Here is a 15933-nt window from a genome sequence, read left to right as displayed (position 1 = left end):
GGCAAGAAGAAAGAAATGACCACTAAAAATGGAACTATTCTAATCACACATGCATGGTAACAGGCCCAAGTCTCCTGCCCTTCCACCTCAGACCTTTTGTGTACAGAAAGAGTGAACAGAGACAGAGCACCCAGCCTGAGCCACACTATTTTTCAAGGTCAACAGCAGCCCCTGGACCATGCTTGAGCATGTCTTATAGCTGGTGTCCTCAACTATACAAAGATGTAACCCATTGTGTTTTATCACCTTAGAAAGCTTTAGAAGGACAATTCTTCTTCAGACCAATTTCTAAGATGTAAACAGTAACAAAATGGGTGAAGCTTGTCCAGTGAGATTATTGCTACGAGGACAAGAAAGAGGGGGTTTGTTTGTTTGTTTGGGTGGTTGGTTGGTTTGGTTTGGTTTTGAGATCTAGAGTCTTATAGAAACTTGTTGTAGCCAAGCATGGTGGTACAAAAACACCTTTAATCCTAGCACTCAGGAGGCAGAGACAGGGGGATCTCTGTGAGTTCAAGGCCAGCCTGGTCTACAGAACTAGAGCTAGTTCCAGGATAGCAAGAGCTACGCAGAGAACCCCTGTCTTGAACAATTGGGAGTGCGAGGGGGGGAGACAGAGACTCTTTAGAGCTGGTGTGTATCTCAGCTGGGAGAATACTTGCCCATGGGTCCCATCTTCAGCATAAACCAACCATGACAGAACAGAAGTTGAAGATCATTGTCAGTTACATAGTGAATCTCAGGCTAGCCTAGGATACTGAGACTATCTCAAATAAATAGGCAAACTCATTTTAAGTTTTCTTATGTTTTCTTATTCCAACACAATCTATTTTCTTACCTTATACTCGAATAAAAAAAGCCCAAAGAAAAGGCTGTAAAGGTCAGCTGTCAGGATGCCCAGGTTGACTGAAGTGGCACTCGTGACTTTAATCACCAATGGCATGAAGCTGTACAGGCAAAACATACAGAGGGCAAATGCCACAAATAACAGGGCTGTGAAGAAATGGAAGAACTCAAGTCAGGAAGAGAAATTCGAAAACAAGGTGCTTAGAGTGTGACTGCAGAAAACTCCCCAATTCTTTGACAGACTCCCTGCAAAGCTTCTCTCTAACAGTCAGCCTTCTAAAAAGACTACAAAGCTTTCTGGAAAACAGTAATCATAAAATAACATGCTGTGAAAATCTAACAGGGAGTTAGATGATCAACAGGGGTATGACTGCGCCAACAGCCTTCATCCTGCGCCATCCACCAAGACAAAAGGCTGGCTCTGATATAAAAGTTCAACCAAAGCCAGGTCGATATCGCGTGTCAAAACACAAAATTCCTCACTGGCCTTGTGCACTTTCGTCTGATTGGTTGGTTGATGTGGTATGTATGACTGGATTTGCAATAAAGTATTTTTAGGACATCAAAGATAGACATTAGATCCACTATATTTTCTTCAGCCCACTGAATTACATGTTCTAAGAACAAGATTAGTCTCTAGGACAATGCTAACCATGCAGATGTTTACAGCAGTAGCAATGTCTACTTTGTAAGCACTATTTAAAACCCCATCCTATCTCAACACATGCACACACAAGGGGGGGGGGGGCATGCACTTTTGGGGTATCTAGGGTATTTAAATTTCCCTCCATTATCTAATTATAGCATACAATCTTCAGCAACACTTACATACTATCTAACTACTACCCATCATTAAGGCTCAAATCTTTCTTAACTATCCTAACACCTTCTGCTTTCTTCCCACAGATATTCAAGGCCTTATCCCACAGATATCAGAGGCATTGGAGCAACAGTGGACAGAGGGTGATTATACAACCATCCATCACAACGTGAAGCCCATGGTAAGCGCTAAAAGTTCGAGGACCTGATATGTAGACTCATTTACTTAGCAGTGTGACAAAGATCAGCCTTGGTTTTATTCAGAATTCCTAGGAAAGAAAAGCTATTACCTCAGACAAAGATCAAGAATTAATCCTGATAGAAGTTAACCCACCAGTTCTCAGAGCAGGCCATCACCGCTGGTATGAATTCCCAAAGATATGAAAACATGATTGGATTGGTGAGCATTTTTGTCAGTTAAAGGACAGAATACTGACTTAAAAGGTTATCCTTTAGATACATACCAATTTTCCAGTCCCACTGAATCCGGGCAATGTCTTTATATTCCACAATCAATCTAAGATCAAAACAAGAAGCTGTGTAAAGATCCACATGTTAACTTTTCTGATTTCATAGAGAGTTTAGAAGCTGTAATTTGGCCAAGGAAAAGAGTTACGTTGAGTTTTAATTTTTTTCTTAGAATATAAAAATATTGACCAGGTGGTGGTGCTACACACCTTTGATTGACAGTACTTGGAAGGCAGAGGCAGGTGGATCTCTATGAGTTTGAGAACAATCTGCTCTACGGATTGAATTCCAGCATAGTCAAAGCTACACAGAGAAATATGTCTCCAAAACCAAAAATAAATAAATAAATAAATAAATAAATAAATAAATAAAATAAAATAAAATAAAAATATCTGGACAGGCATGTGGCTTATACTGGTAAGAACTCCCAGAACTCAGAAGGCTGAAGCAGGATTGTCATGAGTCTGGGCAACACAGTGACTTGCCTAAGCTATAGTGTGAAACTTTGTCTCAAAACCCAAACGAATTTAAAAAAAAAAAAAAAGATCTTCTATTCAATTTTATCAAGTTATAGATTTCTCTTTTTTTAAAGATTTATTTATTATTATATCTAAGTACACTGTAGCTGTCTTCAGATGCACCAGAAGAGGGTGTCAAATCTCATTATGGATGATTGTGAGCCACCATGTGGTTGCTGGGATTTGAACTCAGGACCTTCAGATGAGCAGTCAGTGTTCTTTACCACTGAGCCATCTCTCCAGCCCCAAGTTATAGATTTCAAATGTGATGTAAGGTTAAACAACAGTAGTTGGAGCAATCAAATATTTTCCCATTCATTATTTTAGACTCATCTATTTTTATTTTATGTGTATGAGTGTTCAGCCTGCATCTACATCTACGTGCTATGTATGTGCTGGTGCCCTTGGAGGGCAGAAAAGAGAGTTTAGTCTCTTGGAAACAGAGTTATAATGGTTGTAAGCCATCATGCTGGTGCCGAGACCCAACCCTCCAAGGTCCTCTGGCAAAGTAACAAGAGATCTCAACTGCTGAGATATTTCTTGAGCCCCTACTTACTAATTTAAAAAAAAAAAAAAACCAGCAGTGATGGCACATGCCTTTAATCCCAGCACTTGGGTGGCACAGGCAGGTGGATTTCTGAGTTCAAGGCCAGCCTGGTCTACAGAATGAGTTCTAGGACAGCCAGGGCTACACAGAGAAACCCTGTCTCGAAAACCAAAAGAGAAAAAAACATGTGCAAGGTCCCATACACACATGTTCACAGTGTGCCCCGGAGGGGAGAGGACCATTTACATTTTCTTCTCTGTCACGTTGGTGTCATGTTGGTCCTAGGGATTGAAGCCAGGTCCTCAGGCTAGACAGCAAGCATCCTCACCTCCTGGGGCATTTTGCCGACCCTTCAAGTATAAGTCATTACACTTTGTTGTAAGTCACTCCCCATCCCTGATTGTCCTGCCCTCTGCCCCCTTCTCCCCTTCTTCCTTTCGTTTTCATGAAAAGTTTTAAATTCTTACAGCTGTATGCCGCTGATGATTGTTCCAAATAGTCCCACCATTCCTAAAAATTCCTGTCTGCTCAGCTTCTTCACGATGTATTCTTCACACACGTTAGACACAGCATACAGGGAAGCCCCAAGCAGGACTAAGATGTCACCAATAAGAACATCACTCCCTACAGGGCAGCAAGGCACAAAAAGAAATGTGTTGTCAATGGGTGAGCCAGGAGTTAGCAAACACTGATCATTTGAGTAAAACTTTATTGAATCCTAGCTTCTGTAAGTCTAAAGGCTCTCACCCTTACTGTCTGGCACAACACTGACACCGTTTTCACATTTTTACTCCCTGGGAGACCAACAGAGTGGAAGATGGTACTGTGTAGCATCCTGAAAGAAAGCCATTTAAAGACAGGACAAGTTCACAGACTGTAGTGCAGGGAATTTGTTAGAACTTCGGGAAAGGATGCTAGGTGAAAGAAATGGTTTTATTTTGATCCAAGGAGATACTAAGGTTATCTTGGAGATCTGGTAAATTCAGACCTGGTTTAGCATCTATATTGTGAACTGAAATATTCCAACCAGGCAGTAGTGGCACCCACCTTTAACCCAAGACAGCCAGGGATACACAGAAAAAAAAAAAAAAAGAAGAAAAAATCCTGTCTCAAAAGAAGAAAAGAAAAAGAAAAGGAAAAAGGAAGAGAGGGAGGGAGGGAGGAAGAAGGAAGGAAGGAAGGAAGGAAGGAAGGAAGGAAGGAAGGAAGGAGGGAGGGAGGGAGGAAAGAAAGAGAGAGAGAGAGAGAGAAATATACTAAAACACTCAGATCAAAACAAACAGCCAGGTCTCTTTTTTGATGGAAATGAAACACTACCACCTGAGAGTGGTGCTGAGTAGGATGTCCTCCCACTGCCGTGGGGGTGGGGGTGGGGGTGGGGGTGGGGTGGGGTGGGAGCTGAGGAAGGAGGGTTTTGAATTTTTGAGTTCAAGAAAAGAAAGGTAGGGAGAGGAAAGGATGGAAAGAAAGGAAGGAAGAGGGAAGGAAAGAGAGAAGAAACAAAGAAAAGGGGAGGAAGAAAAAGAAACAAAAGAATGCCATAAAGGGGAGAAAAGAGAGCTAGCTCAACAACAGAGGGTTTTGGAAAAACACATCCAAAGTGATTTAAGAGAAAGATGATTTCTACAAATATATTCAAAACAAAATTTTAAACACGTTTAAATGGGGAAAGGCAGCTAAACAAGAAAACAACCACCAAATGTTTAGCAGCAAATGAGAAAGTGCTACAGGAAGTGCTGAGGAAGCCAGCACACCTCACTGAGGAGGGGCCAGCCCAGCAAGCCTGCTCCCCCGCACTAGTTCACAGCACGGACTCCTGCTGAGTTCCTCTATCACCCACTTCAGTCAGTGTAACTCTGCCAGACTAACAGGTGTAAGTGATACAGTCTCACCTGAATTATCTTCTCGCCCAGCTAATATGTCTGCACCAACCATGGTCCCTACACCCAGCAGACAGACAAACACAGCAATGAAGTGGATCACTTTGTATCTTGCCCGGAGAATAAACCAGGAGAGAGCCATCAACACAGGAATCCCAAAGCAATCCAAGAGCTGCAGGGAAAAGAAAAGCACGCAGCCTCAACCACTTCAGCAGCATAATTAACAAGAGAAAGCACTTAGGGAACATTTGTTATTGCTGACCCTGAACGCAAGCACTTACCAGAGCTGCAGTCCCTCTGTGAGATTTGGGACTGCAAACCTGTTTTAGATGTGCATACAAAACCCCAAAGGCTAAAGAAAGATTAGTTGCCCCAAATTATATGGTTAAAAGTCAGGCTCGAGGTGGGGGGTGGGGGGTGGGGGGTGGAGGCTGGAGAAAAAATGGTTAAGAGCACTGACTGCTCTTCCAGAGGTCCTGAGTTCAATTCCCAGCAACCACATGGTGGCTCACAATCATCTCTAATGGGATTTGATGCCCTCTTCTGATGTGTCTGAAGACAGCAACAGTGTACTCATATATATAAAATAAAAGTAAATAAATAAATACCCCCTCCCCTGCCGCCAAAAAAAAAAAAAAAAAAAAAGAAGTCAGGCTGGGGATGCAGCTCAATTAATAGAGTGTTTGCCTAGCGGGCACAAGGCCCTGGGTTTGATCTCCAGTGCCATATAAAACAGTACTTTAGAGGCAGGAGGAAGAGCAGATCAAGGTCATCTTTGGCTACATAGCAAATTCTAGACCAGCCTGACATACACCAAACCTTCCTCGAAACAGAAAACACCCAAAGGCTGAATCTGTTCATCCTACCCAGGAGCCTCTGCTTTCCCCTCTGTTTATCTTTAAACTCGGAAGGCAGAGTTTCCTTCCAGTACATCCATTTACTCCACCAACAGACATTTAGTAAGCATGACCAGTGTCCAGGACTCTGTAAGAGGGTTTGGGTGTTCAGTTCAAGTACAAAGCACTTGTCTGGCAAGCACCGGGCCATGGGGGTGATGTGGGGCACATCATAAGAGGAGTTGGAATATAAAATTGAACAAGGTAGAAGCCCTATCCTGAGGAGCACAGACTAAACTGGACAGACACGAAATTAGACATCACAAAGTCCAATATTCAATTGTAACTGAGCAAAGTATTACCAAGTACAGGTTACAGTGAGGCAACGAACAGAAACCATCTCCCTGACAGAGAGGTCAGTTCTACCATGTGAGACATGCTTGATCCCAGCACAGACTCCTGTTCATTTTTAGCATATGTTTCTCCATCATTTGGGGTCCATAAGATACTTGCTGTAACCCCTTTAACTGCTCTTCTTATCAAACGGGGACAATGAGTATTCAAACTATAGCAAATTCAAAATCGATGGCAAGATAGGAAAAAAGAGTGAATTAAGGTTCTCAGCTCTTCTGAACAAAGAATTCTCACCTGAGGAATACCGAATGGCAGAGAAGCACCTGAAAAAATGTTCAACATCCTTAATCATCAGGGAAATGCAAATCAAAACAACCCTGAGATTCCACTTCACTCCAGTCAGGATGGCTAAGATCAAAAATTCAGGTGACAGCAGATGCTGGCAAGGATGTGGAGAAAGAGGAACACTCCTCCATTGTTGGTGGGATTGCAGGCTTGTACAACCACTCTGGAAATCAGTCTGGTGGTTCCTCAGAAAATTGGACATAGTATTACCAGAGGATCCCGCAATACCTCTCCTGGGCATATGTCCAGAAGATGCCCCAACTGGTAAGAAGGACACATGCTCCACTATGTTCATAGCAGCCTTATTTATAATAGCCAGAAGCTGGAAAGAACCCAGATGCCCCTCAACAGAGGAATGGATACAGAAAATGTGGTACATCTACACAATGGAATACTATTCAGCTATTAAAAAGAATGAATTTATGAAATTCCTAGGCAAATGGATGGACCTGGAGGGCATCATCCTGAGTGAGGTAACACATTCACAAAGGAACTCACACAATATGTACTCAGTGATAAGTGGATATTAGCCCAAAACCTAGGATACCCAAGATATAAGATACAATTTGCTAAACACATGAAACTCAAGAAGAATGAAGACTGAAGTGTGGACACTATGCCCCTCCTTAGAAGTGGGAACAAAACACCCATGGAAAGAGTTACAGAGACAAAGTTTGGAGCTGAGACGAAAGGATGGACCATGTAGAGACTGCCATATCCAGGGATCCATCCCATAATCAGCCTCCAAACGCTGACACCATTGCATACACTAGCAAGATTTTATCGAAAGGACCCAGATGTAGCTGTCTCTTGTGAGACTATGCCGGGGCCTAGCAAACACAGAAGTGGATGTTCACAGTCAGCTAATGGATGGATCACAGGGCTCCCAATGGAGGAGCTAGAGAAAGTACCCAAGGATCTAAAGGGATCTGCAACCCTATAGGTGGAACAACATTATGAACTAACCAGTACCCCGGAGCTCTTGACTCTAGCTGCATATGTATCAAAAGATGGCCTAGTCGGCCATCACTGGAAAGAGAGGCCCATTGGACTCGCAAACTTTATATGCCCCAGTACAGGGGAATTCCAGGGCCAAAAAGGGGGAGTGGGTGGGTAGGGGATTGGAGGTGGGTGGGTATGGGGGACTTTTGGTATAGCATTGGAAATGTAAATGAACTAAATACCTAATAAAAATGGAAAAAAAAAAAAGGTTCTCAGTTCTTAATTTGACATTGTCTCTGTGTGTGTGTGTGCGCGTGTGCGCACAGCTAGAACAGTTTATTGCTTGTGTTCATCAATGGAGGCCAGCAAACCACCAGTAGTCATGGTCCTGCCATATTTCTTACTCTTTAGTCTCCCTGAGTTTCCTTGAGCACAACTGAACATCAAACCACTAAGCAATGCCTGGAAGACACCAGTTGAGTCTAGCCATAACGGCTTAACACGGTCAAAGCTAATCTACCTTTTAGAACCCTGGATGGGGCATGTCCTTGCGAGAGTTGCTGGAAGAACCACAGAAGCTTCATCCCCAACTCTACCACTGAGTAATCTCCAGCCAGCCAGTCTCTGAGCCAAGGACAAAATGCTGGGACCAGAGCTAATGATCCCAGGCCCCGCCCACTCTGAAATGCCACCACTTCTTATCTGACACCTGTCACTATCTACAGGAACTTCCTTTCTGAATGTTTTCTTGGGGTGGAGGTCTGTGTTTGCTTGTTTTTGATACTTTCAGTTCCAAAAGTCTCATTTAATGTAAATTTTTTAAATTATCATATTGTCACAGTGAACAGAGTACAGTACGAGGGACGTGGATATAAAAATGAGTTTGACTAGATAAAAGGTACAGTCATTTACTTAGTTTAAGTTCACATTGGAAAAACACTGATCTTCACCAAGCCTTGCCTTTTCAAGGTAAAACACGTTTCATTTCACCTCAATTTATTGATAGTTTCTAGAATTTGAAGATCTAAGATAGTGAGAAAAATGAAACCTCAACAAGTTTTAGGGAAAAGCTAGAGAGCTCAGTGGTTAAGAGAACTGGATGGTCTTCAAGAGGACCAGGGTTCAATTCCCAGCATTCATGTGGCTCACAAAACCAGGAACTGCAATGACAGAGGATGTGGTTGTGGTGCCCTTTTTTTAACCACTAGACACACACATGCGTATAGAAATGCACACACGCGCGCGCGCACACACACACACACACACACACACACACACACACACACACAGGCAAAGTAGTCATACACAGGGTAAGAGAGATGGCTTCGAAGTTAAAAGTAGTTGTTGTTCTTGCAGAGGGCCCAGGTTTGGGTCCCTGAATCCACATGAAGGCTTATAACTGTCTGCAGCTCCAGTTCCAGGGACTTTGACACCCTCTTCTGAGGGCATTAAGCAATGTTACATATCCAAATATGCAGTCAAAAGATTCACACACAGACACACACAACACACACCACCACCACCACCACTACCAAAATACATAAAATAAAATTTAATTTTAAAAAAGTTGAAAGAGGAGGGTCAGGATGAGTGCAGATCATGAGCAGAGTGTTTGCCTAGCAAGCATAAAGCCTTGAGTTCAATCCCAGCTAGTATTGCACAAAACAAATGTGGCAGTGTATACCTGCAGTTATAGCACTTGGGAGGTGGAGGCAGGAAGACCAGAAGCTTAGGATCACTCTCAGTTACAATGGAGACCAACCTGGAATACACAAGACCCTGTCTCAAAAATTTTTTTTTTGGTTTGTTTGGTTGGTTGGTTGGTTTTTTTGAGACAGGGTTTCTCTGTATAACCCTGGCTGTCCTGGAACTCACTTTGTAGACCAGGCTGGCCTCTGCCTCCCGAAAAAAATTTTTTTAAAGCTATAGAAACTAAGCACAGTGTCTCCTACCTGTAATCCTAGCCCTTGGGATTATTTATTGGGGGGGGGGGGTAGCTGAAGGGTAAGATTGTGAGTTCAGTACATAGTGAGTACCAGGCTATCCAGGGATACATAGCAAGACCTTTTGTTAAGAGAAAAAAGAGTTATAGAACTATTAAACCCTGAACTCTCATCTGACTCACCTTGGTCTCCATTTACAGAACATTTTGTTGTTATGTTGTTAATTAATATGTTAACATGTTATTAAGCAGGACCGTGGCATGTCTCATCATTTACTAACACTAAGACTCAAGACTGCAGACAGAAAGACTGAGTCAACAATACAAAGTGGAGACATGGGGCTGGAGAGATGGTTCAGAGGTTAAGAGCACTGACTGCTCTTCCAGAGGTCCTGAGTTCAAATCCCAGCAACCACATGGTGGCTCACAACCATCCATAATGAGATCTGACACACCCTATTCTGGAGTGTCTGAAGACAACTACAGTGTATATGATAAATAAATAAATCTTTAAAAGAAAAAAAAGCAAAGTGGAGACATAATGCTATGAAGGAATATTTTTCTTTCAACTCAGCAAGAATAAAGCCAATAATGAGTTGGTGAGACAGCCCAGTGGGTGACAGTGCTTGCTGGACAAGCTTGGAGACCCTCGGAGCTCATGGAAGGTGGAAGGAAAGAACTGACTCCACACAGATGTCCTCTGACCTCCACCCAGGAGCCGTGGCACACTCATACACACAGTAATAATGGTAATAATTTCTAAAGTAAATCTATGAAGAAATAGGGACAAGTGTTTCACCATTGTCCACACCTCTCTCTGGTGTGTCCAGCAGGCTCCGTCAGTGGGTTTCTACGTCCTGCTTGGCTTGCAAACCTCCACCTTTGCAGTACAGAGCCACACTTACTTTGGTGTTTAAGTCAAACATACATTAGAACTCCAGTCAATATCACGGCAGCAAGCGTAAGCTAAATATTCACGCTTATTTGGCTCAGCACAGATCAGATCTGCTATAGTGTAAGAAACCACGAAAGTGATTAGGGAGTATACGTCGTCAGTGATTTCAGAAGACGTGAGTCTGCACAGTACATGCTGTACTGGGAAGCACTTAGCATCCACCCCTGTTCAGGGCTTCTTCGAATGCACAGCTTCCTGATAAAATTAGATGAACTTATACAAATGCATGTTCTCCTCTAGGAAGCATAAACTCCAAAATGCCCAAACCCTCTCTTACCTGGACACTGGTCAGAGTCGTGTACTGGTATGCTCTGACAATCAGATAATTGGCTTCCACATCGGCAAGCCCCAAGAGAGTATACTTCCACCATTTTCTTCTCAAAATCTCCAGGAGGTTATCACTGCCTGGTTGAAAGAAATCTGGGTGAGTGAAAGTGGCTCGTGACATGACACACATCAACCTGTAGACCAGAAAGTCAAAACAAGGGTCTGCTGTATATTTCAAATGTGGCCTGTCCTAACTTCAGCTACCCAGAGGCCAGGCATCCGTGCCATCAGCACAAGGTTTGCCGAGTGGGAAGCTGAAGACTACACAGCTCTTCGAGGAGAACACCAGGGAGAGACCCAGAGAAAAGCAGAAGGACACAGATAGAATAGTCAGGATGGGCACGGGGCTCAGTTGGTAGGGTGACTGCCTAGCGTGCAGAGTCGTAGGTTCCATCCCCAGCACCACATAGACCTGGCACAGTGATACACACACAGGAGGTGGAGATGGGAGGACCAGCAGTTCAAGGTCATCCATGGCTATGTAGGGAATTAAAGGCCAGCCTGAGACATAAGACCTTGTCTCAAACAATAATAATAAATAATATATCCATCCATGAGCATGACTAAAGCCATTCCTGGTGAGTCAGAGACTATTCTGGAAAAGAAGACGTTTTGAGAGATCAATTGGTTATCAGACCCCCTAGCGAGAGTTTCTTTGAAGAAAACACAGCAAGGTAATTCTTTAGAAGAAGACAGGCTTTCGAGTGAAATTCGAGCCAGCCATAAGCTTGGGGAAAGCCTTAGTGGCACCACAGAACGAATGCTTTTTAACCACCACACACACACAACTCCCTTGCTTTAAATTAAATAGGATTTACTCATCTCCTGATTCACAAGAGATCAAGTGCTGGCACATGTGTTGGGAGGCTTTTTGGTAAGACAATCTATAAAGAAATGGTGGGGCCGGGCATGGTGGCGCACGCCTTTAATCCCAGCACTTGGGAGGCAGAGGCAGGCGGATTTCTGAGTTCGAGGCCAGCCTGGTCTACAGAGTGAGTTCCAGGACAGCCAGGACTGCACAGAGAAACCCTGTCTCGGAAAAAAAAAAAGAAAAGAAAAAGAAAAGAAATGGTGGGGCATGGCAGTCCAAGCCTTTAATCTCAGAACTCAGTAGGTAGAGAAGGGTGGATCTCTATGAATTCCAAGTCAGTTTGCTCAACAAAAAGGAACTCCAACCCAGTTGTATGGTTGTATGGTTGAGAACAGAAATAAACAGAAGGAAAGGAAAGAAGGGAGGAAGGAGAGAGGGAGGAGGGAGGAAAGGGGGGGAAAAAGAAAAGGAAAGGGAGGGGAGGGGAGGGGAGGGGAGGGGAAGGGAAGGGAAGGAAGAGGAGGGAAGGAAGGGGAGGGAAGAAAGAAAGAGAGAAAGAGACAGAGAGGGAGGGAGGGAAGGAGGGGAGAGGGAAGGGGAAGGAGGGGAAAAAAACAGAGGGAAGAAAGAAAGAGAGAGAGAGAGAGAGAGAGAGGGAGGGAAGGAGGGGAGAGGGAGGGAGGGAGGGGAGGGAAGGAACTGAAAGGCAAATAAACCTTTGCTTCCTTAAGTTGCCTTTATCAAATATTTTATCTCAGAAATGAAATTCATATCATATCCAAATGGCTATCACTTCTTGGCATTTTGGCTAAGATCAAGAACATTAACCAAATAACCACAGTAGAATAAAATAAGGTAGAAAAGACTTCACTTGCTACCTGGAACAGAATGTTCTGGAGAAATGGCTGAAACAATGGTCGCTGACCTTAACAACCCACTGACTGCCTAGCAGGCTTCTGTAAAATCACGTTTACTTGCCAGCTCCACCTTGTGGTTTTAGATTATAAAATAAGAAGACCAACTGGACCCAGCATTGAAGCCTTTCAGGAGCTGTCCTGGCTTCGGTCCACAGGTAATGTCTCCTCTCTTCCACTCTCACTGGTGTCAGAGTGTTTATTCAGAAAGACTCCTGCATCATAAAATTCCAGCTACCAAGAACATCCTGAAAGCCCAGGTCCTCAACACATGGCAGAAACGCATATGACAGCCATGGCTTCAAGGGACCACACTGACATATTTGTGAATCACACTGTCTTCCTGAATTCAGGCGGGTGCCTCCTAAGGAAAGCAGAGTGCAGAGCTATCCCGAGTAAAGCCACTTCTGCTCAAACCCAAGATACTGCCCTAGAGATCTTGCCAACTAAGGTACCTTAATGTGTTTCTCCGTTCTCACAACTGGCTTTGGTTTCCTACAGTAGTGATAACAATGAATAGTAATGATGTTAATAGACAGGTCTGGTGGCTATATTTCCAACTACTCAGGAGGCTGAGGCAGGAAGGTTAAAAGTTCAAGAACAACTTGGTAAATTGTTTATGACAACTGTTTAAAAAGTTGCAAAGGGCTGGAGAGATGGCTCAGGCTTCACAATCCCAAATAGCAGAGTTCAGATAACAGAACCCAGGGAAGAAGCAGCCTCCTGCATACAAGCCTGTGACCCCAACTCCAAAGCCTGTGACCCCAATTCCAAGCCTGTGACCCCAACTCCAAGCCTGTGACCCCAACCCCAAGGTAGGTGGAATCAGGAGGATCGATGGTGCTTGAAAACACAGATCTAAGTTCAGAGAGGGATCCTGCCTCAAAAACAGGAGAGTATTGCAACAGAACAGCCAATGCTTTCGTCAAGCCTCTATGCATGCCCCAACACACATGCATGCAGACACTCAGGTGGACACACAGGACATGTAATAAGCAAATCTTAAAAGATGTAGAGAGGATTGGGAACAGCATTGTTACCACGGAAGGAAGGGAGGGAGGGAGGGAGGAAGTTATTAATCTAGACTCATAGGAACAACACTGACTCCCTTAGCAGATAACAAACGTATTAGTGGTTTTAAATGATGGAAATGGAACTACTGTAGCCTCCTAGTTGATTTAGGTTACACACATATTCAAACACACACACACACACACACACATATATATACACACACACATACACACATGTATACACATACACGCCCCACATACACATGCAAAAAAAGATTTTAAAAAAAGAAGGAAAAATACAACATTTATGGAGCGATGATTCCCACATGTGACGTACCTGACTGAAACGCCAGCATCAACGTGTAAACCAGGAAGAGCAAGCAGTAATTGATGAAACTCTGCAGCATGGGCGTGTTCACTCTGTACTTTTCTGCCAAATACTGGCTGGTGATGGCCGTGCCGCAAATACACAAGGACAGCATCTGGCCCAGAGCTATGGTCTTCAAAATATCCCTAGGGAAGAAGAAGGAGCTCGGATTGACTTGGAAGAACCTGCAATTCACACATATACACACACTTAAATGCATATGAATGACTGTGGAAATATGAATACTTCTGTTTTATTCTAATAATCATCCTAAATAATTACTTTATTCCCTCGTGCATATATGTATGTATGTGTAATGTGTCTGTGTGTATATGTGTGTTTGTACATTCATGTGTGGAGGTCAGAGGACAACCCTGTGTTTCCATCTTCTTTTTTCACTTTGTGAACAGGGTTGTTTTGTTTCACCAATTTTGTTTCACCGACGTGCACTTCAGCAGCCTTTAAGCATCAGGTTCTCCTGTCTCCACCTCCCAACTCCTGCAGAACCACTGGGATTTCAGATGCCCACTACCAGCTCTCTGGGTCCGGACATCTGAAATCATCATGTCTTCACACTTGCAAAGCAAGCACTTTACCCACTGAGCCACTAATTTACATATTTAATTTGGAGAGAGTCATGTGACCCAGGCTGGCCTTGTACTTGCCAAAAGTACAAGTGGATAATGACTTTGAACTTGTGATCTTTCTGCCTCCACCTTCCTAGGGTTACTTAAGGTACCACACCCAGTTTATAACATGCAAGTGACAGAACCCTGAGCCACATCCATGCAAGGCAAACATTCTACCAGCTCAAACATCTTCCAAGCTTCTTGATTTCAGCATATTGCTTACCTTATGGGCATACAAGTTGAGTTAATATAGTTTGAAATATTTTATTTTTATTCTCTTTTATTTTTCTCTTACCTCCACCCCCATTTCCAAGAAGACTTAGTCTTCCATTCACTGGCTATCCATTAAAAGATCATTTTGTTTACTTAGCTCACCATATACTACTGGGATGGGGTGGGGGTGTATCATATATGCATGCCTACATATACAAACACACACACAAAATAGAAAGAGAGAGAGAGAAACTACATAATTTTTTTTTTTTTTTAAGGAAAGACAAAGTGCCAGCAAAATGGCTCACCATGTAAAGGTGCTTGCTGCCAAGCCTGATGACCTGAGTTCAATCCCCAGGCCCCACGTGGGAGAAGGAGAGAACAGACCCCCTCAAGAGTTGTCCTCTGATCTCAACACAAACACACTCTGGCCATCATTCCCCCCACAAACACACTCACAATAAAGAAATATATATATTTTAAATAGGAGACTGAGGAAGGAGGAACACTTCCAAGTTCATGGACAGTTCAAGCTACAAAGTGAGTTCAAGGTCAGCCTGGGCTACATAGTGAGACCGTCTAAATAAAGGAATAGGAAAAAAGGGAGGGAACAGGGGTGGAGAAAGGGTTTGGGAAGCAGGTATCAACAGAGGGCAGGATGTGTCCTTTAGAAAGACAGGTAGAAGAGAGCAAGAATAAAACTGAAAATTGACAAGGAAGACATTTAAGAGGCACAGAAGCTAGCTCTCGGAGGGTCTGGATATGGAGCCGGACCCGAGCACACTGCAATGTTTATTTGAAACAACCTAAAAATCTAAATATTTCTCCAGGGGGCGGGGAAGCAGGATTTGAGAAAGGGTCTCGCCATGCAGCTCTAGCTGTGACCATGCTGGCCTGGATCTCAGAGCTCCGTCTGCCTCTGCCTTCGGGATGCTGGGATCAAGGCGTGCACCACCACACCTAGCTTAAAGCAATACTTTTTTTCTTTTTTCTTTTGGTTTTTTCGAGACAGGGTTTCTCTGTATAGCCCTGGCTGTCCTGGAACTCACCCTGTAGACCCAGGCTGGCCTCGAACTCAGAAATCCACCTACCTCTGCCTCCCAATTGCTGGGATTAAAGGCATGTGCCACCACCGCCCAGCAAAAGCGATTCTTTTTAAACTTAAAAGTAATCATTGACATAAAATTTGAATTCTTTATTAAATGAACCT

General features: G+C 43.5%; 1 protein-coding gene across 4 annotated transcripts in view; it reads right to left on the bottom strand.

Moving 5' to 3' along the window:
• The window catches only part of Slc35f2 (solute carrier family 35, member F2), a 46729-nt gene that overhangs the window by 6297 nt on the left and 24499 nt on the right, over positions 1-15933 (bottom strand). For 3 of the 4 annotated variants that reach the window (NM_028060.3, XM_006511460.2, XM_006511462.3), the window contains exons 2-7: positions 13852-14027; positions 10727-10854; positions 5088-5247; positions 3663-3819; positions 2127-2179; positions 836-990 (exon numbers count right to left, since the gene is read on the bottom strand). In NM_028060.3, coding sequence (NP_082336.3) covers positions 836-990; positions 2127-2179; positions 3663-3819; positions 5088-5247; positions 10727-10854; positions 13852-14027 — 829 coding nt within the window. Of the gene's footprint in view, positions 1-835; positions 991-2126; positions 2180-3662; positions 3820-5087; positions 5248-10726; positions 10855-13851; positions 14067-15933 lie in introns of all 4 variants that reach the window. The other variant, XM_006511461.4, reaches the window with a different exon arrangement.

The sequence above is a fragment of the Mus musculus genome, chromosome 9 (genome assembly GCF_000001635.26).
Source record: "Mus musculus strain C57BL/6J chromosome 9, GRCm38.p6 C57BL/6J".
In the NCBI taxonomy this organism is placed as follows: domain Eukaryota; kingdom Metazoa; phylum Chordata; class Mammalia; order Rodentia; family Muridae; genus Mus; species Mus musculus.
The sequence above is the reverse complement of the archived record's forward strand: the minus strand, read 5'-3'. Positions and strand labels throughout refer to the sequence as shown.